This window comes from Bos indicus, chromosome 22, assembly GCF_029378745.1.
Source record: "Bos indicus isolate NIAB-ARS_2022 breed Sahiwal x Tharparkar chromosome 22, NIAB-ARS_B.indTharparkar_mat_pri_1.0, whole genome shotgun sequence".
Classification (NCBI taxonomy): Eukaryota; Metazoa; Chordata; class Mammalia; order Artiodactyla; family Bovidae; genus Bos; species Bos indicus.
The window spans coordinates 38,936,261-38,961,875 of record NC_091781.1 but is presented as its reverse complement, the minus strand read 5'-3'; the positions used below and the strand labels follow the sequence as shown (position 1 = coordinate 38,961,875).

Below are 25,615 nucleotides of genomic sequence, written 5' to 3'. Positions count from 1 at the left end.
GATGCCATGATCGTAGTTTTCTGAATGTTGATCTTTAAGCCAACTTTTTCACTCTCCTCTTTCACTTTCATCAAGAGGCTTTTTAGTTCCTCTTTACCTTCTGCCATAAGGGTGGTGTCATCTGCAGTGAGATATAATTTATATAACATACACAATTCACCCATTTTCAAGATAATTTGATTTTAAATTTAATTTCAGTGGTTTTTAGTATAGTCAAAGAGTTGTACAACCATCACCACTGTCTAATTTTAGAATATTTTAATCACCTCAACATGAAACCCCTTATCCATGAGCAGTCACTTCTAATTCCTCCTGCTCCCAAGTCCCTAAAAGCCACGTAGCTACTTTCTTTCTCTGTGTGCTTGCCTATTCTGAATATTTCATCTAAATGGAATCATTCTGTACGTGCCCTTTGTGTCTGGACGCTTCTACTCCCCATGATGTTGTTAAAAGGTACACAGGGCGTTGCTTTTATGCCTGAATAATACTTCACGGTATAGATATACCATGTTTATTCATTTCTCAGTGGACATTTGAGTTGTTTCTACTTTCTGTCATTAATAATGCTGCTATGAGCATTTGTGTATAAGGTTCTATATAGACATCTATTTTCAGTTCCCTGGGGTATATACTTAGTAATAGAATACCTAGGACATACGGTAACTTTATGTTTAATATTTTGAGGAGCTGCCCAACTGTTTACCAAAGTGGCTGCGCCATTTTACATTCTCAGCAGCAGTATATGCAGGTTCTAGTGTTTCCACATCCTTGCCAACACGCGTTACTTTGTTTTTTTTCTGATAATAGCCATGGTGATGAGCTTGAAGTGGTATCTCACTGTAGTTGCGGTTTTGATTGGCATTTCCCAGTGATTAGTGATGTTGAACATTTTTTCATGTGTCTGTTGGCCACCTTTCTGCCTTTTTTAGAGAAATGTCTATTTAGATCCTTTGCTCGTTTTTATATTTGTTTACTCGTCTTTCTATTGTTGAATTCTTTATACATTATAGATACAAATATATATATAATTTGCAAATATTTTCTTACATTCGCCATGTCATCTTTTCACTTCCTCGATAATGTCCTTTGAGGTACCAACTTTTAAAACTTTGGTGAAACCCAGTTTTTTTTTTGTTTGTTTGTTTCCTGTGCTCTTGTCATATGTAATGAACCAGTGCCTAATCCAAGATCGTAAATATATACCTTTTTTTTTTTTTTTTTGTCAGCTTCTTCTGGTCTTAGCTCTTACATTTAGGCCTTTGACCCGTTTGTGTTAATTTTTGTATACAGTGTGAGGTAGGGGTCCAGCTTCATTCTTCTGTGTGTTAATATCCAGTTGTCTCAGCACCATTTTTTAAAAAGTTTCTTCTTTCTCTCCATAATGAATTGTCTTAAGCACTCCACAGAAAATCAGCTGACCATAAGGGTGAGGGTTTATTCCATACTTTGATTTCTTTTCTGCTGATCTGTATGTCTGTCTTTATGGCAGTGTCACACTGTCTTGGTCACTGACTGACCATGGCTTTGTAATAAGTTTTGAAATTGGAAACTGTGACTCCTTCAACTTTGGCCTTCTTTGTCAAGATTCTTTTGGCTATTTTGGATCCTTTGTTTTTCATATGAATTTCAGGACCTCCCTATTACTACAAAAAGTGTAGCTGGAATTTTAATACAGATTATGTTCATTCTGTAGACTGATACGGGGAACACTGCCATATTAACAGAATTAGGTCTGCCCATTTATGAAGATAGGACATCTCTCCATTTATGTAGGACATCTTTTATTTCTTTCAGCAATGTCTTATAATCTGTATGCTACAAGTATTAAGCTTTTGTTAAATATATTTCTAAGTATATTATTCTTTTGCGTGGAATTGTTTCCTTGGTGTTTTCAGACTGTGGATAGAAGTGTGATTGATTTTTGTATGCTGACCTTGTATCTTACCAACTGGACTGAACTTATTTATTAGTTCTAACAGTTGTTTAACACATTTCTTGTCTTTTTGGTCATAGCCATTCTAACAGGTGTGAGATGCACATTTCCCTGAAGATTGGTGGTGGTTGAGCTCCTTTTCACGTGCCCATTGGCCAGCTATAGATCTGCTTTGGGAACATGTGTATTTAGGTCCTCTGCCCATGGTTTAATTGATTGCTGGTTTTGCTAGCTGTTGATTTGTATGCGTTCTTTTTATATTTTGCTTATCATCCCCTTATCCGATATATGATTTACAAGTACTTTCTCCCATTCAGTAAAGCTGCCTTTTTCTTCTGTTGATGCTTTCTTTTGCCATACAGAAGCTTTTTAGTTTGATGTGATCCCACATGTTTATTTTTGCTTTTGTGGCTTTTGGTGTCAGACTGAAAAAAAATCACTGCCAAGACCTACGTCATGGAGCTTTTTTCTCTGTTTTCTCCCAGGAGTTTCATGATTTCAGACCTTAAATTCAGTTTCAATCCATTTTGACTTAATTTTTATGTATGCTGTAATATAGTAATCTAGTTTCATTCTTTGCATATGACTGCCCATTTTTCCCAGCCCCACTTATTGAAGAGACTTTCCCCATCGTGTGTTCTTGGCTTGTTTGTCACAAATAAATTGACTGTGTATGTGTGGGTTTATTTCTGGACTCTTTCATCTGTTTCATTGATATATGTGTCTGTCTTTATGCTAGTACTTTTCAAATTATTATAGCTTTATAATGTAATTTGAAACCAGGGGTATGATGCCTCCAGCCTTGTCCTTCTTTCTCAAGATTGCTTTGGCTGTTTGAGTTCTTTTATGGTTCCATACACATTTTAGGATTGTTTGTTCTATCTCTGTGGAAAGTAGCATTGGAATTTTGATAGGGATTGCACTGAATCTGTAGATTGATTTCCAGTCCATCCATGAGCATAGCATATCTTTCCATTTATTCATGTCTTCAGTTTCTTTTTCAGTGTTTTACAGTCTTCAACATACAGGTCTTTCACCTCCTTAGATAAGTTTATTCCTAGGTATTTTCTTCTTTTTGAGACAATAATAAAAGGGACTGTTTTCTCAATTTGTCTTTCTGATAATTCATTCTTAGTGTATAGAAATTCAGTAGATTTCTGTATGTTGATTATGTATGTTGCAACTTGACTAAATTCATTTATTAGTTCTAACAGTTTTTTTCAAGGAGTCTGTCACGGTTTTCTAATTATAATGCCATGTCATCTGCAAATGGTGACAGTTTTACTTCTTCCTTTCAGTTTGGATGTTTTTCATTTCTTTTTCTGGCCTAAATGCTCTGGCTAGGACTTCCAGTACCATGACAAATAAAAATGGCAAGAATGGACATCCTTGTCTTGTTCCCAATCTTAGAGGGAAAACTTTCAGCTTTTCATCTTTGAGTATGATGTTAGCTGTGGACTTGTCTTATATGACCTTAGGGTTTCTATGTATAACCTCATGTCATCTGTGAGTGTAGTTTTACTTCTATAAAAAGTTTTAAAAGAACTAAAAGTCATTTTTTGATAAGAGTATTTGTTTCAGTTATCTGAGAGAAGGAGAAAAAGAGAACAAGGAAGAAGAGTCGAACTTTTCTTTTCTCACCAGTCTTTGGATGGATTGACTCGGGCAGCGTTGGTTGACCAGCTCAATCAAGGCTCACCTCCCTGAGATTGTGAAGAACTGTCCATGTACAGACCTCATTTCTGACCACAGCAGTCAGGCAGAGATATATGCACATATATGCCTCACATATGTCCACATCACTCTCTCCACCATGGCAGCGTCTACTTCTAGTGACCTCACTGCCTTAGCTAAAAGTATGCGGCAAAGAGGAAGTCAGAGCAACTCTGTGTGATGTGCTCAAGGGTCATCCTGTTTTGCCAGAAAACCACTATTTCTGGTTAGATGTGTTTGTACTTTCAGAAGTTTACTTGAGGTATAATGTTCACAAATTCAAATTGGGTGTTTTATTTTCACAAGTTCAGAGAGTTAGGTTTTGGTACTCTCTCGGCTCCTTGGTCAGGTTCTGGGCACATCAGCCATCACTTTGGTCTTCCCCTATATTAACGCTTTCATATAGCAGAGAATAGCGTGGAAGTGTCATGGAACAAGTAGAATTAGTCCATGAAGGTGCTGGATGCACAATATAGGAAGAGCCTTTTCTCGTGGAACCATGACAGCTTTCAAAGCAGACATGTCTGCCACCTCCAGTATTTATCTTTTTTAGCCAGTCTTTGACCTTTTTGATTGACTATGAAGAATGCAACTTGAGTATGTGTTCTTATTTGTCAGTCTGTGAGATAACAATATAATGCTACAAAGAGTTTGAATCCAGATGCCTTAAGAGAATATTTTCACGTGGGGCCCCTGTTTAGATTCAACAGGCAGCCCCTGTTTAGATTCACTGCAGTCTGTGCATTTCTCAGCACAAAAGCAGTTCAGAGTTCAAGAATGTGGAGGGCTTTCCAGAAGTGCATGAAGTAGTCTGAGGTCAGTAATGTCCATGCTAATCCACTCATTGGACTTCTTTTCAAACTAGCCTTTTATGATCATGATTATAAATAGAAATGTAAATCAGCTTTTGCCCATTCTCTTTCTAGCTAGAGGGGGGAAAAAAAAGTATGACCTCAGCTTTCTTCTGTTTGTTACCTTATAAATGCAAGCTCCTTCTGTTGGACAACCAGAGGCACATATCAGCACTCACCTTTTGTTCATAGGCAAAGGTTAAGTGGGTCTTGAATCTGATCACGGACTTCAGATGCCTGCGTTGAATTTACTCTGAGAAGCAAGCTCCAGTTCCCTCAGTTACTCAGGGTCTGCTGGGGTGGTGGGGAGTCCAGCTGAGTGGCATCTCCTAAAAGTTGATGTTTTGGACTTGATATAATAATCACCTTTTTATATCTGTATCAGTGGAGAGGGGATGGAACATAGGTAATCAAAGATCTTGGAAACTTGTTTTAAAATGTAGGATAAGGGAATTTCAGAGGGTTGCATCTTGAATCATTTTACATGAACTAATAAGGACCACTATTTGCATTTCTTGCATATCAGCACTCACAGATCAGAGCATGCAGTGGGAGTGTCCCCGTGATATGCAGAGGGGTCCCAATGCTGTAGCTTTGATGTTGTAGTTGTTCTTCTGCCAAAAGCTTTCCCAGGGCCCTCTGGAAGATGCCACGTTGCCTCTTTGCTTTGTTGTGTGCTTCAGAATGCTGCTAGTTTTTGAATCATACATTTTGTTTTTGCTTTTTTTTCTTTCTTACCCTCTATAGATGATCACAGTAGGGTGAAGTTAAGACCTTTACCAGGAAAAGACTCTAAGCACAGCGACTACATTAATGCAAACTATGTCGATGTAAGTCAGAAATGTTTTCCTAAACCTGTTTCTGATAAATGAAGCGTGCTGCTGAGACGGTTGAATGTGTTTTCGTACTGCACAGAGCTTTCATGACAAACACAGCCTATTCAGTATGGAAGGTGCTTGAATTATTAACCGGGCTGTGGTACTGCCTTCATCTCACTGTGCTGTGTCATCTTTGAAGGGTTACAACAAAGCGAAAGCCTACATCGCCACCCAGGGACCGTTAAAGTCCACGTTTGAAGATTTCTGGAGGATGATTTGGGAACAAAACACTGGAATCATTGTCATGATTACGAACCTTGTGGAAAAAGGAAGAGTAAGAACTTTTACTCATGTACCTTCACTCAAAAAATTACTTGTGGAGTGTCTGCTGTAGGGCAGAAACTTGATAAGGCCAGAAGATTAGAGAAATGAGAAGAGTCCACCATGCCAGGAAAGTGGGCACTTTCCAGAGGGGGTTAAACATGATGATCAAGGTGAACAGGGTATCTTTAGGTGTTAATCTGCCTTTCTCAAATAGATTAACAATACATTTATAAAAGTCTTTTTAAAAAAGATGAATAAGGTATTAATTAGGAGGATGCTGCAAAATGCATGGACATATTCTATAGTACAGATAACTTTTTAAAGAGCTAATGTTTGAGGTGAGATTTAAGCAATGAAAGAGAAGGCAGAAGAGTCACACAGATGTGAAAAGAGAAGGAAGGACATTCTAAGTACAGTGGGAAGAAAGACAAAAGTAGGGACGGTGGAAGAAACGCAGCATATAGTCGAGGAAATACTAGTAGTTCAAATCCAGGGGAGTAAAGACTGCTTAAACACCTCGACCGTCTCTAAGAGAATCTTTTTTAAAGACTGTGAGTCATAGTTTAACGTTATCGGATTTTGAACTTACATTAGATATGAATTAATTAATGGAATGAATAGAATAAGGTCCCAGGCTCTAGTCCCTTACTCAGAATCACTACTGCCTCCCTTCGTGGAGTCAAAATTGGTGACCAGTTTTTAACACAAAGGCTCTCACAGTTACAAGAGACTTTCCCTTTTTCCCTGCTTCCTGTATTTAGCCACATATGGTATGGCATATCGGATCTTAGTTCCCCAGTGAGGGATCCGACCTGCACCCCCTGCATTGCAAGTGCAGAGTGCTAACCACTGGACCACCAGGGAAGTCCCGCAAGGGACTTTTCTTTTACCTGTGAATGCAGGCCAACCTCCCAAATGATACTTAATCTTCCTTGGTAACCTACCCACATTTCGTATGGGTCAAATATACAGGACTTTTCCTAGACCCTCTTTAAAGTACATCGTGAGATGCAGAATGGTCACAAATACTAGGCCCAGTCCTCAAATGATCTAGCCCACACGTGTCCCAAGATTAACCTCTGCAGGGGTTGCAGCTGCCTGCGAGGACTGCAGCCCATTCATTCCTGACTTAGTCAGCCACATGGTGAGAGTACCTGTGTTTCAACAGTGCTATTTGAAACCGCAGTGGCATTGTGGTATTACCAACAGTGGCATTGTGGTATCGATTGTAGTTATAATTTACAACTGTTTTTATTTATCTTTTTTGCAGCGAAAATGTGATCAGTATTGGCCCACCGAGAACAGTGAGGAGTATGGAAACATTATTGTCACCCTGAAGAGCACAAAAGTACATGCCTGCTACACTGTTCGTCATTTCTCAGTCAGAAATACAAAAGTGAAAAAGGTATTGAAGGGGTTGGGTGGGCTGCCAGGGCGTCTCTTTTTAAACTAGTATGAAAATCACTGTGCGACCAAGGCCAACTCTCATAACCAACTTGGTTTTTTTTTTTTAAAAAGTATTTTTGAAACGTTTTTTCACAACTCTCTTGATTGACATCAATGTATGGTGTGAAAGATATTGGCAAAGCACATAATAGAATTTAACTGGCCTGACTGAGTTCTTTAATCTCTTCATGAAGGAGGCTTCATTTGGAGTGGGGGAGGGACAAAAGGTCCTCTGAGGTTTTGGTAACCAGCAAATATGGCAGCATCTGTTTGGTAATTTAGCTTTTTAAATCTAATTGTCTGACAGCTTTAAAGCAGTGTTTCCCAAAGTGTGTCCCAAGGACACATTTGCAAAACTCAAATTCTGTGATTCAGTGTGGAAAATGAATGCTACATGAGCCTGAATTCCCCCTTAAAAATTTACAAGGAAAACAAGTACCCGGAGTGCCAGAGTAAGGAAACCGATGTAACTCTGTCGTGTTTCCTAATGTGATTTAACACTAAAGAACTCTTGCCATCCTGAGAATCACCCTTGTGGAAATGCCACTTTTAAGTTTTCTCAGTTCCTCTTGTTGAAAATCCACTGTCCCATTGAGACTCATAGATCACTCTGGTAGTCCTAGGAGCTCAGGACAGATGCTCATTAGGACAGCGTGGAGTGTTACTTACTCTGCAGAGGCTGAGGTAGGCAGCTGTTGGTAGCAATGGTTCATTTCTTTTTCTAGGCTTGGACATCTTTGGGAATGCGATAAAACTGTCTGCCTCTTGCCCCAGAAGAATTCACATTTACTCAGGTTTTTGTATACCATTTCAGTGGCTCTGAAGCCCATTCATGGTCCAGGGTTAACAGTCCTTTCCATGTGTATTTTTCTTCCCAAGAATGGCAGAAGTATTATACATAAAGATCAGTAGCACTGTCTTTATCTATGTTCTCTACACCAGAGCTGTTAGTTGGTTCAAGCTAACCAATAACCAGTTTATAGTCATGAAGTATAATGTCCATTAGGCATGGAAACACCTCAGGTATTTAAATGTGGCCCACTTACTCTTCTTTTAGAAATGCCTTAAGTCAGAGGAGGATGTCAAATAGGAATGTCTGGTGTTTTGCACACTGACAGTAGGAACTGAAAATGGGGAAGAAAAAGGAAAAGGAGAGGTAACTGGGGAATTGATAATCAAGGACATCCAAGCCCTGTAGCACAGGGCCAAGCACCCTACAGTGTTCAATGTCGATGGATTCATGACCCTGAATCATCAAAAACATTTTTAAATTTTACAAGTATTGGTAATAATAATAATAATAAAGAACACATCACAGAAACTGATCTGTTTGAAGAAGATTGTCAACCAAAGTGGTTGAAATGTAAAAAGTTCAGCCACTTAAAGGAAAACAACTCTCAAAAATTCATTTTGAAAGGGACAGATAAATTGACTGTTGCCTTGGACTCTGGACGTTGAGAAGGATCTTCCCCACACTTCCTGGAGGTTGCAAGCATGTGCCTGCATCAGCCTGGACAGTGGAGAAGGAATGGGAGTCCTGGCACAGAGTCAGAGGAGCTGGGGCAGGAAGTCAGGAAATGGAAGTTGTTGTTTAGTTGCTAAGTTGTGTCAGACTCTGCGACCCCATGGACTGCAGCCCGCCAGGCTCCTCTATCCATGGGATTTCCCAGGCAAGAATACTGGAGCGGGTTGCCATTCCCTTCTCCAGGGGATCTTCCTGACCCAGAGATAGAACCTCGCGTCTCCTGGACTGGCAGGTGGATTCTTTACTGCTGAGCCATTAGGGAAGCACCTAGGAAATAGAAATCTTGTAGGCAAATTACTGAGCTCTTTGGATAGCAGATCCAGAAAAATGAAATATGAAACATTCATTCTTGGTGCAGAATGAAACCATATTCTCTTCTATGAGGTATCTGAGCCTTCTCATCCAGCTGGGTCATGTCCTCATTTGTGGCCTGAGAGGACCTCAGAGAGGATATCAGCAGTTAGGGCAAAATGAGAACAGAGGTTGGGATTCGTGCCATCCTTACATCATCTTCATCTAGAATGCCCACTGTTGGCTTAAAGACATGCTTTCTTGCCTTTCTCTTAGGGGCAGAAGGGAAATCCCAAGGGGCGGCAGAATGAACGTGTGGTGATCCAGTACCACTACACACAGTGGCCCGACATGGGGGTCCCGGAGTACGCCCTCCCAGTGCTGACCTTCGTGAGGAGGTCCTCGGCAGCCCGCACGCCGGAGATGGGGCCTGTGCTGGTGCACTGCAGGTGAGGACCGCCCGACTGGGGAGGCAGGGGCTGCGGGCCTGCCGCTGCTCTGACACCAAACTAGAGTCTTCCGCCCCAGACTGGGACCACTGAGACTTGTGAGGGTTACAGGAGGTCACTATAGTCCTCTAACAGTAAGAAAGCAGCTGCTGCTTGTGAGGGTAAAACAGAATGAACTCTTAGAGGATGAGTCTCCAGTTTTTATAACACCATCTCATTATTGATAAAATCCAGCGTTATTTTATAAGGCAATTGTTGGTAGCTCCTAATATATAAAAAACTTAAACACAAGTTTAGAACTTCCCACACTAGAAACTTTGAGGCTTTTTTTTTTTGGTTTTTAATTTTTATTGAAGTATAGTTGCTTTAGAGTGTGTGTTAGTTTTTGCTGTACAGCAAAGTGAATCAGCTATATGTATACATATATCCCCTGTTTTTTGGATTTCCTTTCCATTTAGGTCACCACAGAGCATTGAGGAGCTTTTGAGTTTTTGAATATGGCTTTTCTGTAGGGTTTCTCCAAAGAATAGTATTTATTTTCTGGGTGAAAGGCTTTGAGCTTATAGGTACTATAAGCTCAAATAAAAGACCTTTGTAAAGCACATAAAAAGCCTGTTTTACCTTCTAAAGTACCTTAAACAACCTTAGTAAATAGTAACATTAATGCTCAGTTGTGTCCAACTCTACGACCCCATACCCTCCAGGCTCCTCTGCCGGTGGGGTTTCTCAAGCAAGAATACTAGAGTGGGTTGCCATTTCCTTCTCCAGGGGAATCTCCCCGACCCTGGGATCGAACCATGTCTCTTGTGTCTCCTTCATTGGCAGGCAGATTCTTTACGCTGAGCCACCTGGAAATCAACCTCAGCTGATTGTTTAAAAATGCTTTTAGTGTATTTTTTTATTTATTGAAGGATAATTGCTTTGCAGAAATTTGTTTTCTGTCAAACCTCAACATGAGTCAGCCATAGGTATACATATATCCCCTCCCTTTTGAACCTGCCTCCCATCTGCTGCCCCATCCCGCCCCTCTAGGTTGATACAGAGCCCCTGTTTGAGTTTCCTGAGCCATCCTGGATTGCTTGGCTTGGGCGTTCAGACAGATGTTGCTGCCTCTGTGATGTGTGTTACATGGCTGCACAGCTTCCTTGGCACTTCTTTGGGGCGGCTCCCCTAATAAGCACCCACAGAGCAGCGGGAGTTGGAGCCTGTCTTCTGTTTAGAGTGCCACGGGAACTCTCCATCTTTGCTAATCCATTTACAATCACTAAAACAGAAGAGAGTGTCTACCAGAGAGCTCGTGTCTCAGCAGAGTTGTGTCAGACGGGGAACCTGCTAGGGGCATGGGAGCAGAGATTCTGCCCAAAAGAAGTTTGTTGTTCAGTACGGCAGAACTCAGGTCTCCCTATTTTTCTGAAATAACAGTTAGGATGTGGGATTAAAGAGGCCGGCTTTTCCAGGTGGGCTCTTCCTAGCCCACCTCTGGATTATGGAAGGAAAGTATCCTTTTCAACAGGAACTTTCCAGTACTGAGCCCACTGGGGAGTCTGGTGGGCAGAAAGTGGGTGTGTTGAAAGGACGATGGGCTCCCCCAGGATTGCTGGGGGAGCGGGAGAGCCAGGTGATGCCTCCGCGGGAGTGCTTCTGGTGTGGGCACGCGGCTGCCAGGAGGGATGCCTTGGGCTCCCTGGCATCATGGACTTAGATCCTTTTGCTTGAGCTACAAGGAGGGCCAAGAAAGCTCGTGTGTAGCTTATATATATTTTATTTAAGTATACATAGTCTCTATTTTCAGGCAAGGTATGAAGGTAGCCTTCCCTCCTCATCAAGACTCAAGAGGGAGGAAGGATCCTCTTGTCGTTTGTGGACGCTCTCCATTCATCGTAACCTGCGCCGGGTCCCCCGAACAGCAGGGTTATTTCTCAGGGCCTTAGAGAGGCGGAGGATGGTTTCCGCGGTCTGTGCCAGGGTCGAGCAGCAGGTGTGCTAGGTGAGGTCTGCCTTTCTTCCAGCGCTGGTGTGGGCCGGACAGGCACCTACATCGTCATTGACAGCATGCTGCAGCAGATAAAAGACAAAAGCACAGTCAACGTCCTGGGGTTCCTGAAGCATATCAGGACTCAGCGCAACTACCTCGTCCAGACTGAGGTGAGGAGAGACTGCGCGGCCCCGTGGGGTCTCCGTGCGCTGGAACGGAAGGGTGAAGGAGCGGCAGCAGACACGGCTGGGAGAGATCTACAGGGGTTTGGATTGGAAGGTGTCCTGACGAGGATATCTGGTTGTTCCCCACTTCTGTGTGGATGTGAAATGAAGCTGGGACACTGTACCCAGCGCTGTGTATTCGTTGCTCTGGGAGTTAAACATTGTCTGGCCTGAGGGGATGGTTCTAAAGCCCTCCGGTGAACACGCGTTTCCCCGTTGCATGTTCGGAGCGTGGTGTGGAGTACAGAACCGACATCAACGCAGTCCCTGCCCTCAGGCCGCTTCTGGCGGATTAGGAAGTGAGTACTGAGGGAATTCACGGAGAGCTCCCTGCCAGGCGAGGAGCTCCTTGAAGGCAGATTTCCTGCAGGAAACAGGTGGTGTCCCGTCACAGCTCACCTCGGTGACCGTCATGTCCTCTGCCTTGTAGGAGCAGTATATTTTCATCCACGATGCCTTGTTGGAAGCCATTCTTGGAAAGGAGACTGAAGTGTCTTCCAGTCAGCTGCACAGTTACGTTAATAGCATCCTCATACCAGGAGTAGGAGGCAAGACACGACTGGAAAAACAGTTCAAGGTACTGGTTTCAATACATTTCTTTGGGCAAAAAGCAAGGAGGTAAAGAAATGTCTCAAGTTTAGGGGTCATGTGTTTTTTGCATGAATGTTTAGACTGAGATGGATTACTTTGTGTACTCCTGAGATGTAGTACATGGGAAAATGAAGCTGCGACTTGTCTGTAGGTGTCTGAGGAGACAGTGCCGTGCTATATTTTCTTCTGTACAGTTTACAACTTTATTTGAACATAAACACATGCCCCTGGCCACAGTGACATAATATGTTGTTGTTCCAATCAAAAATTTTCTGACCTAATTTATCTTACCCTTATGAAGAACAGCTATTTGTTGACATTATCTTAAAAGCTGAGCTCTTTGAAAGACTATCCCAGTAGATGATTTAGAAACTAAAAAAGACTTACTAAACAAAACTAGAGAAAAGGTTAATTTTTCCTAAATGGGGTTTTTTTCTCTTTGATAGGGGCACAAGGTGTGAAGACAGTTAGGGTTATATGGAATTGAGTGAAATTAGGTGAAAAGAGAGACTATAAGAACTATTAAAGTAATTAAGGTCAGAGCAGTTTAGCTATCTCAAAAGTACTGAATGCCTCCTATTTAGCAGTCTCTCATTAGACTTTAAAAATCTGTCTTTTTTGCACATTGTTCTATTTCTTATTTTGTGTCAAGATAAAAAGAATGAGATGAATCACTGCAGTTTTCATTTTCACGGTAAAACTTTCCATAGACACTGAAACCTTCCTTTGAATCTCAGCTGAAGAAATGAGACTGTCAAGCAAATGATAACAAGTGATATGAAATGAAAAATAGATTAATTTCACCAGGTTCAGTCATAACAACTTTATATTTCCAGGTCTCCTTTTATAATGTCCTACCCACTCTAAAAATCATTCAGTTAATTAATAGTGAGGACATAGTGTCTTATTTTGAATGTTGAAAATGAATTCTTTAAAAATTAATATTTATTTTGTTAAAAAAATGATTTTTTATTAGGGCATAGCCAGTTAACAATGTGATAGTTTAAGGTGGACAGCAAAGTGACTCAGCCATATGTAGACATGTATCCATTCTCCCCCAAACTCCCCTCCCGTCCAGGCTGCCACATAGCACTGAGCAGAGTTCCCTGTGCTCTACAGTACCTCCTTGTTGGTTATCCATTTTAAATATAGCAGTGTTGAGTACCAGTATTTTTAAAATTCTGCCGTTTGTTCCTGAAACATTTGTTTATACCTTGTTTTAAAAAATTCATCAAAGGAGACTGGGTTGTTTGTTCTTTTACAGGTGTAGAACTTACCTAGAAAGAAAACACAAGAAACAGAAACTCAGGCTGCCTCCAGGGCCCTGGACAGTGTAGCTGTAAAGCAGGTAGAGCAGGAGACCGTTCCCAGACACACTAGTAGAGAGTGTATGGGAAAATTCACAGTAATTCAATAAATCCGAAGAATTCATTCAGTAAATCCATATTATTCAATAAATACTGCTTACATAGAGCCTGCCGTCAAGAAACCTAAGGCCTAAAAGTAAGTAAAACAAGACGCAGTCCACCGAGACAGTTGTGAAAAGTGCCACCAGTGAGACACAAAGTGTTCTTAGGGTGCAGAAGCGTTCAAAAGCCATCAGTTATCTCATCATTGGCATTTTTGCCAGATCATCAAGCAGGTGCTATCAGTTATAGCTTTGTTTTTGTTCTGTTGTCTTTCCAAGCTTTATTGAGATAGAATTCTGAGTTTAGGGGACACAAGGTATGATTTGATGTTTATGTACATACAGAAAAATGTTTGCCACAGGAAGTTAACACATGCACAAATATAGTCCTTTGAATGAGGACGAAAATGTTGCCTTTCTTTCAGCTGGTCACACAGTGCAATGCAAAATATGTGGAATGCTTCAGTGCTCAGAAAGAGTGCAACAAAGAAAAGAACCGAAACTCTTCAGTCGTGCCATGTAAGATCTTAACATCAGTTCAATTTGACTGTGTTTTTCTTTTCTTGAGATTTTGTGTGTTAGGTAAAGAGGCAACCACCACCACGGGGGAAAGTTATACTTAGGACAAATAGGACAGATGGGAGGGGCAGCTGTCCGCACCAGGAAGTTGCTGTGTCTATGGGACAGGAAATCTAGCTTCAAGTTCACCTCGAGATTGAAGAGTTAGGCTATTTCTACCATGTCTTAGCATAAAACCCTAAAAAGAAAGGTAAAGTCATTGTCACTGTGGCGTGAATGCTGTCTGAAAATAGAGAGTCCTGGTTTAATCTGTCCAACTGGAACTACAATTATTAAATTATCCTGTCAACTGAGACCAAGACACTTGATAGGTGGTGACCATCATGTAAGTAACTTGGGACTCAGCAGAGGATATTGTGTGTATGCTGTAGAAGCAGACATAGGGAATCGGTGGAGAGATTCTCTTGATTGAAAAAGGCCAAGATTTTCTAAGTGCTTCCTGAACAGAAAGATAAAGAGGTCAGGGCATGAGGAAGAGCAGAGTGCAGTATGTTGGTCTAATTGTAGGAACATCAGACCAGGGTCAACAGTGACCTCAACTCCTCTTTTGTCTCTAGCTTCTTCGTGACCTGCTGAGACAGTGTCTCCCACAGTTGTATGTTATTTCCATAATGCCTGCGTCCCTCTGGGCACATGCAGATAGACGTGTAAAGTGCCCTTTTACATTCAGTCTTAGCTGATAATGCTTTAGCTTGGTTAACAACATAGGTAAATCTTAAAAAGAAACAGGAGCCAAGGGACTCTATGGCTCATCAGGTAACTCTGAGAAGGTACTGTTGATGGTGTGTGGGTAACCAAGGCAAATGTGTTTGGTTTTTTTTGTCATAGCTGAACGTGCTCGAGTGGGTCTTGCACCGTTGCCTGGAATGAAAGGAACGGACTACATTAATGCTTCTTATATCATGGTGAGAGTCAACAGTTAGTTATAAGTGAAGCCGATTACACTGAATGGTGCTAAAGAGCAGACACCACCTATGCGGCTTTGATTATTCAAATACTTTATTGATGTGTAATATCAAAATTTGAGGGATTTCTGTATCTGGAAACCTTTAACAAAGAATACCTAATCCATGAGGACACAAAAATGCTTAAGAAACAAGCTTGTTAAGGAAGTGATCTTCTTATTGATTTCACCCATCTAGTCTTGGAATACATGTTGAAATTACTGTTAAGTAAAAACAGCAGGGGGAATGAGAAGTGAATAGGACATGGAGAGAAAACTGTCTCTACGTGTTAGCAGAAGTACATCTAAAAATTAGCCAAGTGCACTGAGAGCCTCTTTGGATTGTTTCAGTGAGGTTAGCACCATGCTGGTCTTATTTCATGAATGTGTTTAACTACCGTGGAGTTAGAATAAGACGCTCATAATTGCTGGTTTTTCATCTTCTTAACTAAAGGGCTATTACAGGAGCAATGAGTTTATTATAACCCAGCACCCTCTGCCACACACCACCAAGGACTTCTGGAGGATGATTTGGGATCACAACGCGCAGATCATCGTCATGCTGCCGGACAACCAGAGCTTGGTGAGTGAGGCGCGCCTATTCTGCATTCCTGGGCCCGTGAGGCCACGCGCATTCATGACCTTGCGATAGGGCTGTAGTGTCTGCACGCGCTGGGGAGGGAATGCAGACTGCTCATTTCATAGGTCTGCTCCAATCCTTGATTTCTGATTCCTGGTGGTAGAACCCCTCAACTCTACTGTACACAGTAGGTGACAGAAGGTTTTGGAAAAAAGTTCTGTCTCCAACCTCAGTAGTTTATGAACTGACCCTGATCTCTTAGTTGCTGCATGTCACTGTTGAAAAGCAAATGAGTAGTAACAGTAGTCAACGTGTATTGATTATATGAGCTTGTTTTCACATGTATTAGCTCATTAAATCATTTCTACAACTTGCTGACATAGGTACTCTCTTCACCTCCTTTAGGAGCTCAGAAAACTGAGGGAACTAGTTTGCCAAGGGGCATATACAAATAATTACAGCCATGATTTGAGTCACTTGCCTTATTTTGTTATTGTATATGTCCAACCCCACATCATAGAAATGTTTCCCAGCCAAAAAAAAAAATCAGTATCAAAAGTACTAATAATGTATCATCATTTACCCCCCCATTCCATAGGCAAGCCAGATCTGTTACAGGGAAGGAAGGAGAAAAGGAGAGACTTTTTTGTTGGAAATTAGTGCTTTTTAAAGACCTCGACTAAGCTACTAATTATTTCTCCTCCCTTTAGTCCTTCCCTATTGAGGTCTCCAGACTTCCCGGTGGATCAGAGGTAAAGAATCCACCTGCCAGTGCAGGAGACCTGGGTTGGGAAGCTCCCCTGGAGAAGGAAATGGCAACCCACTCCAGTGTTCTTGCCTAGGAAATCCCATGCACAGAAGAGCCTGGCGGGCTACAGTCCAGGGGGTCACACAGAGTCAGACACGACTTAGCAACTAAACAACAATTGAGGTCTCTAAGACCCTAGAGGAGAAGGGTGGGCACGTTTATGAAAACAAGTTTGAGTGTTACCGCTGCACTCCCATTGCCTGAAGTTTTCAATCAGTTGGGTCTTCAGAAGTTACTATGAGGACATGGAAGCACACAGTAAAAACAAAAACAAAAACGATCTGCTTCCTTGAGTGTCAAGAGTAGTGAGTTTTTTAATCAGCAAAGAACAGCATGTGACTGAACCCCTAGTCTTGATGACATGCGTTTGACTGTGTGCCCAGTCAGTAGGAACTTCACTTTGTCGCTTTCTGCTCCAGCTTCAGAATACCAAGACTGCTTCTGTGTGATAGAATGGCAACAGAGTTGAGAATCTTAAGCTAAAAACTGGAGTGTAAATTTTCAAATTAGCTGGCAATAGGGGTCTATTCTGTTTGGCATATGGAAATTGGAGGCATTTAGGGTTGTTAAAACGTGCATTTGTTGGATGAGTCAGTGTTTTTTTATCCTCACTGAACAGAGGACAGCCACTGAAAGCGGTTCTGCCCACAAGCTCATTTGCATGGGCAAGGCGAGTGGGAGCCTGGATCCAGTGAGTCTGCTGTGCCGACAGCGAGGCTTCAGGCCCAGGCCTGTCGCTTCCGGGTCTCTCTCCGGCCCACGGAGGCGATGCTGGAATCCTGCATGTCCGTGCTCATAGCTCAGAGGTGGAAAGTCAGATATAGTGTTTTCTAAGGGCTTTCCTCCTGGCTGAGTCGATAAAGAATCTGCCTGCAATGCAAAAGACCTGGGTTCGATCCCTGGGTCGGGAAGATCCAAATGGCAAGCCACTCTAGTATTCTTGCCTGGAGAATGCCATGGACAGAGGAGCCTGGTGGGCTACAGCCCATGGGTCTCAAGGAGCCGGACACGATAATGTCTCTGCATTTTTTGTTTGCTTTGTTATTTATCACTACTGTAACTTCACAAGACCATGATTCTGTGGATGGCCCAGAAGTCACTGTGGCCAAGGCATCTGTGCCTTATCCATAAGCAAAATACCCATGAGACCAGAGGTCCTACTGAAGTCAGTAGCATTGTTTCTTTGTAATAGTCTGTCAAGTTGAGCCTTTATTCCCTAGTTTACTGCTTTGTGTTCAAAACTATTTTTCTGCCTTTCTTCCACCATTTTGTTAGTTGCTCGGTTGTGGGGTTTGTGACCCCGTGGACTGTAGCCCACCAGGCTACTCTGTCCATGGGGTTCTCCAGGCAAGAAGACCCGAGTGGATTGCCATTACTAACTCCTTTTGGCAGTTGTTAGGCCAATTAGAGAATTTCTAATTCATATTATCATCATAATAGTTATTTGGGGTATATAGTTTTATTATTCCCACTTTTCCGATATGGAAATTAAGCTTAGTCAGATTATTCAGGGTCATATCCAGTCCTATGCTTAATCTGTGTATTTGGTCAAATTTAGAGGCCTTGTTCATCATTATGTCATTGTTGTTTTAGTTGCTTAGTGGTGTCTGACTTTGTAACCCTACAGACTGTAGCCCGCCAGCCTCCTCTGTGCATGGGATTTCCCAGGCAAGAACACTGGAGTGGGTTGCCATTCCCTTCTCCAGGGGATCTTCCTGACTCAGGGATCAAACCCACGTCTCCTGCATTGCAAGTGTCTTCTTTTACCGCTGATCCACCAGAATATCCGTTAAAAGGGTCCTAATTCCATATCCTAGGGCACAGTGTATTAAAATCCAAGACAGTTACAGACTTCTTTTGTATAGACTAAACCCGATTGCTAATCTGTTTCCCCTTATGCTGAGCTTTAAAAATAAAAATGTACTTGGCAATAAGCTATATTGAAACTTGAAAGGGTGATAAGTCTTATTGGACTGTTGGCTCATTTCTAATGCAACAATGTAAGATTAAACAAAACCTTGCTTTGAACATTATTCAGAATTATTTCTGACTTCACTAGTATAGTGTCTAGGCTTTTTCAGGAAAATGCCCATAGAAATCTATATATTACAAGCAAACTGTAATTTGCCATTTGAACTGATGAGAAAAAGGAGACGAGGCTCACCATGATGATTGTATTTCTCAGTCTCCAACCTAGGCAACGGTTATCTTTGTTCATAGTTTTCAGGGAAAGAATTCAAGTATCAAGCCTGAATATTGTATTAGTTTCAGATGTAAAGCTAAGTGATTCAGTTATTTTTTCTGATTCTTTTCCATTACAGGTTATTATAAGATATTTGAATATTGCTCCCTGAGCTGTAAATTGTTATTGCTTATCTATTTTATGTACTGTAGTTTCTGTTACTGAATATTTATCTTTAATCTTAAAATAGACAAACATTTAAAGCTTGCCTGATTCAAGACTGAAAGACTTGAAGTCTTAACATTGACAGCTTAACTGCCCTTTTACAAAGCACCTTATACTTACAGCTAGCATGCTTATTTATGGACCTGTCTGAGCCTTGGTGTTTTCATCTACAAAGACGGAAGATAAAAACCTCCTTCCCTCACTAGTGTATTAAGAAAAGTACATAAGATAATGTTTACAAAAAGTCTTTTGGAAAATGCTAGTCAACTGTAGAACTCTTAATAACATAATCCATAGAACAACAATTAGCATATCTTAATTGCATTAAGCCACTGTGAAATAATAAAATTGATAGGAGATCATATCTCCTTTTTTATTCTCACACTTACCATTACCCAGCATTTCTCAGCTAGGGGTTAGACATCCCCTACAGAAGGAGCCTTTTTGGTTGTTAGAGTAACATAGATGAGAGGTGCCAAAAAATAGTGATTGTGTTTTACAATAAAATATAATAACCACTGACCTCAGCATGATGCCATATGAGTATATCAATAATTGTATGAACCAAACTTAAAAGATGATCTGGGAATTATGGGAAATTGCAAACATAAGAAATTGGTAAGAAAATTGAAGAACAAATGGTTGACAGCCCTGCAGAAGAAATTTTTTTTTTTCCTTTGGTGCCTGTAGGCTGAAGATGAGTTTGTGTACTGGCCCAGTCGAGAAGAATCCATGAACTGTGAGGCCTTTACCGTCACCCTTATCAGCAAAGACAGACTGTGCCTCTCTAATGAAGAGCAAATTATCATCCATGACTTCATCCTTGAAGCTACACAGGTAACCCTAACCTCAGGCCCTTGGTAACAGCTGTGTCTGGGTCGTGGGTGATTCTAAGTCACAATGAAGTAATCTGCCACCCTGAGGACAGGCCCGGGCGGGCGTCTTATGACCTAATTTTAAATGTGCACACTTCCTTTTTTGCTTCCTTCAAGTATTTGCTTTTTCCAGGTGGAAGGATGAAATGTAGCCGTTCCTCTGATTAAGCATGCATACAAATAGGCTTGTTGACCTGATTGTAAGAACAATATACTAGAGCTCTGTAGTTAGTTTGCCATCAGAAATGTAAGCCTTACAATATAATATGTTGCAGAGGTGATAATATTAAGACTATACATTAAAAAAAATACACAACATTTTGATGAGTAATTAACTATCCTCCTATGGAGTGGTTAAGAGGGGAGTTATCTTATTTAGTAAATTAAATACTGATGTCCTTTCCCCTTCCTTGTTTTTATTTTTATAGATAAGATAGAATAGGATATAAAGTCTCTTATAGTTTGTTGTCCCTTAAAATGTTTGCCTGAACAGGATTCTGTTTCACTATGATAACCTCATTTGTTGCTTCCCTGGTGGCCTAGCAGTAAAGAATCTGCCTGCAGTTCAGGAGACACAGGTTCAATCACTGGGACAGGAAGCTCCCCTGGAGAAGGAAATGGCAACCCACTCCAGTATTCTTGCCTGGAGAATCCCATGGACAGAGGAGCCTGGACAGAGGTTCATGGCGTCAGATAGGATTCGGACACAAGTGTAGCGACTACACTACCACACCACCAAGCTCGTTTGCTACCTGTCAGGCGGACCTCCCCAGTACTTTCCTCCTCAGAGCGGTTTGGGTCTCCTGGCAATCATGACATTTTTCAGTTGTCTATACTATGTACTTCCCCAGGAGCAAGTTCTAGTTGTTAAGACTATAGACAGGATGAAGTGAAGAATGACCTGTGACTCATGTCATGCTGCTTGCAGGATGACTATGTCCTCGAAGTTCGACATTTCCAGTGTCCCAAATGGCCCAACCCGGATGCCCCCATCAGCAGTACTTTTGAGCTTATCAACGTCATCAAGGAAGAGGCCCTGACAAGGGATGGCCCCACCATCGTCCATGATGAGTATGTACCGTTTTTTTCATCTTCCTGTTGCACTGTGATAGGAGGAGGGAGGAAAGAGAGACTTCACAAGCCCTCTCTCTGCCTGCGACAATTCCAGGATATTTCTAATGTGCATATGTTGTGGTTTCTACCGGGAACGTGCGGTTTCTAGTGTGTACCTGTGTAAAATGTGCATTTTAGTTTGTCAAAGGCTTCAGGTTCTCCTGGAGTATAGGTTCATCTTTCTAGATAGTACTGTGTATTAGCCTACCACAATATATCTGCATGCTTTCCTAGGTTTTCTGTTTCAGTAATACAAACTAGACAATAATTTACATGTTTACATTTATATTAATTTACATGTCATAGTTTATACTATCTTTAAATCCTTACACTGATTTTCAACAAACACTAGGTAGAAAACCTTTTAAAATATGTTTAGTTGATTAGTAATCAAAAAGTTAACTCTTAATAATACTTATAGTTTACCATGTGTTTTGAAGGTTACCGTCTCTGGAGGTTTAAAGGTAAAGCATGATTTGCTTCTAGCTCAAAGCTGCTAAGTGTCTGAATGGAGTTCAGACCCAGCGTACTCTCACTTTAATGAGGGGACAGGGTCCTAGATATACCTAATGGTGTATGAATATCTGGAGTCAGACTTTATAGATGGGACTTGACCTGCCAGATGGTGGCAGATGGTTTCAAATCTCACAAGCCTCTGCCCCAAGTTCCAAGGTAGGTAGCTTCCTTAGCCAGCAAGTTGTTAGGCATTTACTATTAAATTACCACCCCCTCTGCTAGTGTAGATACTGATACATTTCACAGTAAAGCTTATAAAATAAGCCTTTGCCTTGAACTGTTGCTGTCATAGGAAATGAACAGAGACTGCTGGCTGAGGTCAGTACTTCACCAGTTTGAAGCAAGCCACATGATTGGCTCCTTCCAAGGAGTCTGATGGTCTTTTTAAAATAGTGACTATTTCAAAATGTTAGCCTGCCTCTTAATTAGATTAAGAAGAATTAAGAGGCTACAGTCTATGGTGTCCCAAGAGTTGGACAAAAGTTAGCAACTAAACCACCAGCAGTAGTGTTTAAATGACACAGCCTCAAAATAACTAGGTACTTGCTCCTAGTCTATAGGATATGCAGTGATAGCAGAAAGTGAGAACTGCTTCCAGAGTAACCCCCCCCCCCCCCCCCCCGCAACTAATCTGGGTTAGCTTTTCAGGTACCTTCTGGATTTTACCAGCTTTTAGCAATTCAGACCAAATGCTAATGCTGCTGCCCAGTTTTGTGATGGATTTTGTGGTACTAATAGTATTCCAAGGATCTGCCCTTAAGTCAGGAATGCAGCTGATCTTATATTAGAGAACGGAGAAAGGGGGGGGAAAAGTACAATTTTAACAGAACTGTTTGACTCGTTCATCTACATACAGCTTTGGGGTGGATTGTCTTAGGCAGTGATTTGCATTTGACACTACATGCTGCATATGTTAGCTCTGGACTTAATCAGATATAGCTTGTTCTTAGGTCTAAATAAGAAAAGAGCAAGTTAATCCTACACTCGTGCATCTTCACATGTTACATAGGCGAGCTGGATGAAAAGCCCCCAAAGATCAAGTGTTCATTCATTTATGCACCATTTTTAAGAGAGAAGTGAGTCCATTAAAATTATTTTTCTACATTACTTGAGCAAATTTGAAGCTTTTAAGTAGTTGCTCTAGTACAGCACTCTGAATGCCAGTTAACTTTCAGTTTCCATCTTACCTTTTGCACCTCTAAATATCCCTTCCTGCTAGCCTACAGACACCTCAAGTCTAGTATCTGTAGGTCCGAACTCAGCCTCCCATCCTGCTCCCATCCACTTAGTTGTACAAACCAGAAAAACATCAAAGTCCTTCTTGTGCCCCCTCACCTCCACGTATCGTTGGCCCCCGGGGCTTGCAGATGCTCCGCACGCTTTCAGTACATTTTCCAAATCCTTCTGCAATCTGGTTGAAGTCTACTGCCCTCTGGCTACCATCCCAGTCCTCCTGTTCTCTCATTCCACCCACACCTCAAAAGGCACTCTCTTTGAAATTGTCTCTGATTCATCCCAGAGGTAATCATTCACAGACAGCACATCTTTACCAGTGCCATTCCTGTTTATCAGATCCGCTTGTCACTGCTTATATCCATGACTGTCAGCCCCACGCTGCAGAGACCAGCAGTGTGAACTCATTTGTCCCATTCTCCGTAGAGTGAAGCCCCATGCCTGACAAACAGTGGGTAGTAGATAATACTGGTATGAGTTGGTACCGTGTTTCAAGTTAGGATGACTTACCCGTTATTCAGGGTATGTGCTTATATATGAACTTTGCCCGGAGAGCCTTGTTTTTGTTATTTTACCTGCTTACATTCATCTGTGGACTATAAAGCCAATTTACAAAGTTTTTTAAGCTCTATCAAAAAATAGATGGGTGCTTCCACTGACAGAGAGTTAAACTTCTAGCACACAAACTCTGTGCTGTCTGCCTGGTCCTTACAGCTGTGTGCCAGGCGAATGGAGTTTCTAGATAAAACAATCTCTAAGGGTAAAACTTCCTCAACGAAAAGTACACTCATTCAATTTGAGCACAGGCATAGGTTAAAGGCAAACTGCTTGTTCTCAGCTTGCTATGTTCATCTGCTCAAGACAGTCCTATCCAGAGGCTGATCTGTATCATTACTGTCAAATGGTAAACACACAGCCTATTTTCCTAAGAAGAGCGTGGAACACAGTCATGGTTCTAACACAGTTTTATGGGACAGTAGTAGATTAGACCTTCACTTACAGAACGAAAAGGCTAGTTTCTTGTATGAATGCTGCCACCCTGTTGGATGCTAGAGTGGGCTGATTTCATTCAGCAGTTCTCAGAGTGAGATCTGAGGGCCCCCAATTGGGAAGGGTGGCAGGGTGGTCTCGTAAGACCCTTCCAGGTATTCCAAGTGGACACAACAGTTTTCAGAATAATACAAGGATACTGGTTGCCTTGTTCACTCTTACTCTGTCCTGAGTGTACAGTGGAGTTTTTCAGAGCCACCTGACCCAGATGACATCCCCACTCTGACAGCGAAGGGAGTGTGTGCTTGCATGGTTGTGTGTTTCAGTGTTTTCTCAGCTCTAATGTCTGATAAAGACTGATAGCTAACGGCCAAATAAGCAAAAGCTCTTTTAGGGGGTTTTCAATAATTGTTAATTGTGACCTGAGATGTATAGCAAATGCTGAAATACATGGACTGCTTTCTGTACCAGCTGCTGTAAAGACACCCCCTCAATTAGAACTAATTGAATCCTTCTTTTAATCCTCAAAACCACCCCATGAGGGGAGTAATTTTAGGATCTGCTCTTCCTGTGTGAGGAAATGAGGGCTGCAAAGGGAGGTCCTAGGGCCTGTGTGCACATGTATCTGGTTAGCAAGGCAGAGCCAGCACCAGCTACTAAGGTGTAAGGTCCCGGGTAAAGGGAAAACATAGGACCCCTTGCTCAAAAATTATTACCAGTAAAGCATTTCCAGTTAAAGAAACAATCCTATATTTACCATCACATCAAAAAGAATAAAATACCTAGGAATAAACCTACCCAAGGAGGCAAAAGGTCTGCACTCTGAAAACTGTTGAGAGACTGATGAAAGAACTTGAAGACTACACCAACCAATGGAGAGAGAGAATATTGATTCTTCCAATCCAAGAACATGTTAAAATATACTACCCAGGTTAATCTACAGATTTGGTGAATCCCTATCAAATTACTAATGGCATTTTCATAGAACTAGAACAAGAGATTTTTTAATTTGTATGGAAACACAGAAGATGCCAGATAACCAAAGCAAGCCTGAGAAAGAAAAAAGAACCGGAGGAATCAGGCTTCCTGACTTCAGACTATACTACAAGCTACAGAAATACAGACCAGTGGAACAGGTTACAAAGTGCAGAAATAAACCCCTGCACTTACAGTCAGTTAACGTACAAAGGAGGCAGGAATATACAATGGAGAAAAACAGTCTTTTCATTAAGTGGTGCTGGGAAAACTGGACACCTACATTTAAATGAAATCTGAATGTTCTCTAACACCATGCACATAGACATCACCAGATGGTCAGTACCAAAATCAGATTAATTATATTATTTGCAGCTGAAGATGGAGAAGCAGTATACAGTCAGCAAAAACAAGATGGGGAGCTGACTGAGGCTCAGATCATGAACTTCTGATTGCAAAATACAGACTCAAATTGAAGAACGTAGGGAAAACCACTAGGCCGTTCAGGTCTGACCTAAATCAAATCTCTTATGATTATACAGTGAAAAAGTGAAAGTTGCTCAGTCATGTCGAACTCTGCAACTCCATGGACTCTACAGTCCATGGAATTCTCCAGGTCAGAATACTGGACTGGGTTCGGTTCAGTTCAGTTGCTCAGTCGTGTCCGACTCTTCACGACCCCATGAATCGCAGCATGCCAGGCCTCCCTGTCCCTCACCAACTCCCGGAGTTCACTGAGACTCATGTCCATCGAGTCAGTGATGCCATCCAGCCATCTCATCCTCTGGCGTCCCCTTCTCCTCCTGCCCCCAATCTCTCCCAGCGTCAGAGTCCTTTCCGATGAGTCAACTCTTCTCATGAGGTGGCCAAAGTACTGGAGTTTCAGCTTCAGCATCATTCCCTCCAAAGAAATCCCAGGGCTGATCTCCTTTAGAATGGAGTGGTTGGATCTCCTTGCAGTCCAAGGGACTCTCAAGAGTCTTCTCCAACACCACAGTTCAAAAGCATCAATTCTTCGGTGCTCAGCCTTCTTCACAGTCCAACTCTC

The 25,615-nt window shown here is 41.7% G+C and overlaps 1 protein-coding gene across 5 annotated transcripts in view; it reads left to right on the top strand.

The window, feature by feature from the left end:
- Positions 1-25,615, top strand: part of PTPRG (protein tyrosine phosphatase receptor type G) — a 773,938-nt gene that overhangs the window by 734,465 nt on the left and 13,858 nt on the right. For all 5 annotated transcript variants that reach the window (XM_070777123.1, XM_070777125.1, XM_070777122.1 and 2 more), the window contains 11 exons: positions 5,245-5,327; positions 5,515-5,649; positions 6,910-7,044; positions 9,178-9,350; positions 11,360-11,495; positions 11,980-12,126; positions 13,974-14,067; positions 14,956-15,032; positions 15,525-15,653; positions 19,556-19,702; positions 20,669-20,811. In XM_070777123.1, coding sequence (XP_070633224.1) covers positions 5,245-5,327; positions 5,515-5,649; positions 6,910-7,044; positions 9,178-9,350; positions 11,360-11,495; positions 11,980-12,126; positions 13,974-14,067; positions 14,956-15,032; positions 15,525-15,653; positions 19,556-19,702; positions 20,669-20,811 — 1,399 coding nt within the window. The remainder of the gene's footprint in view (positions 1-5,244; positions 5,328-5,514; positions 5,650-6,909; positions 7,045-9,177; positions 9,351-11,359; positions 11,496-11,979; positions 12,127-13,973; positions 14,068-14,955; positions 15,033-15,524; positions 15,654-19,555; positions 19,703-20,668; positions 20,812-25,615) is intronic.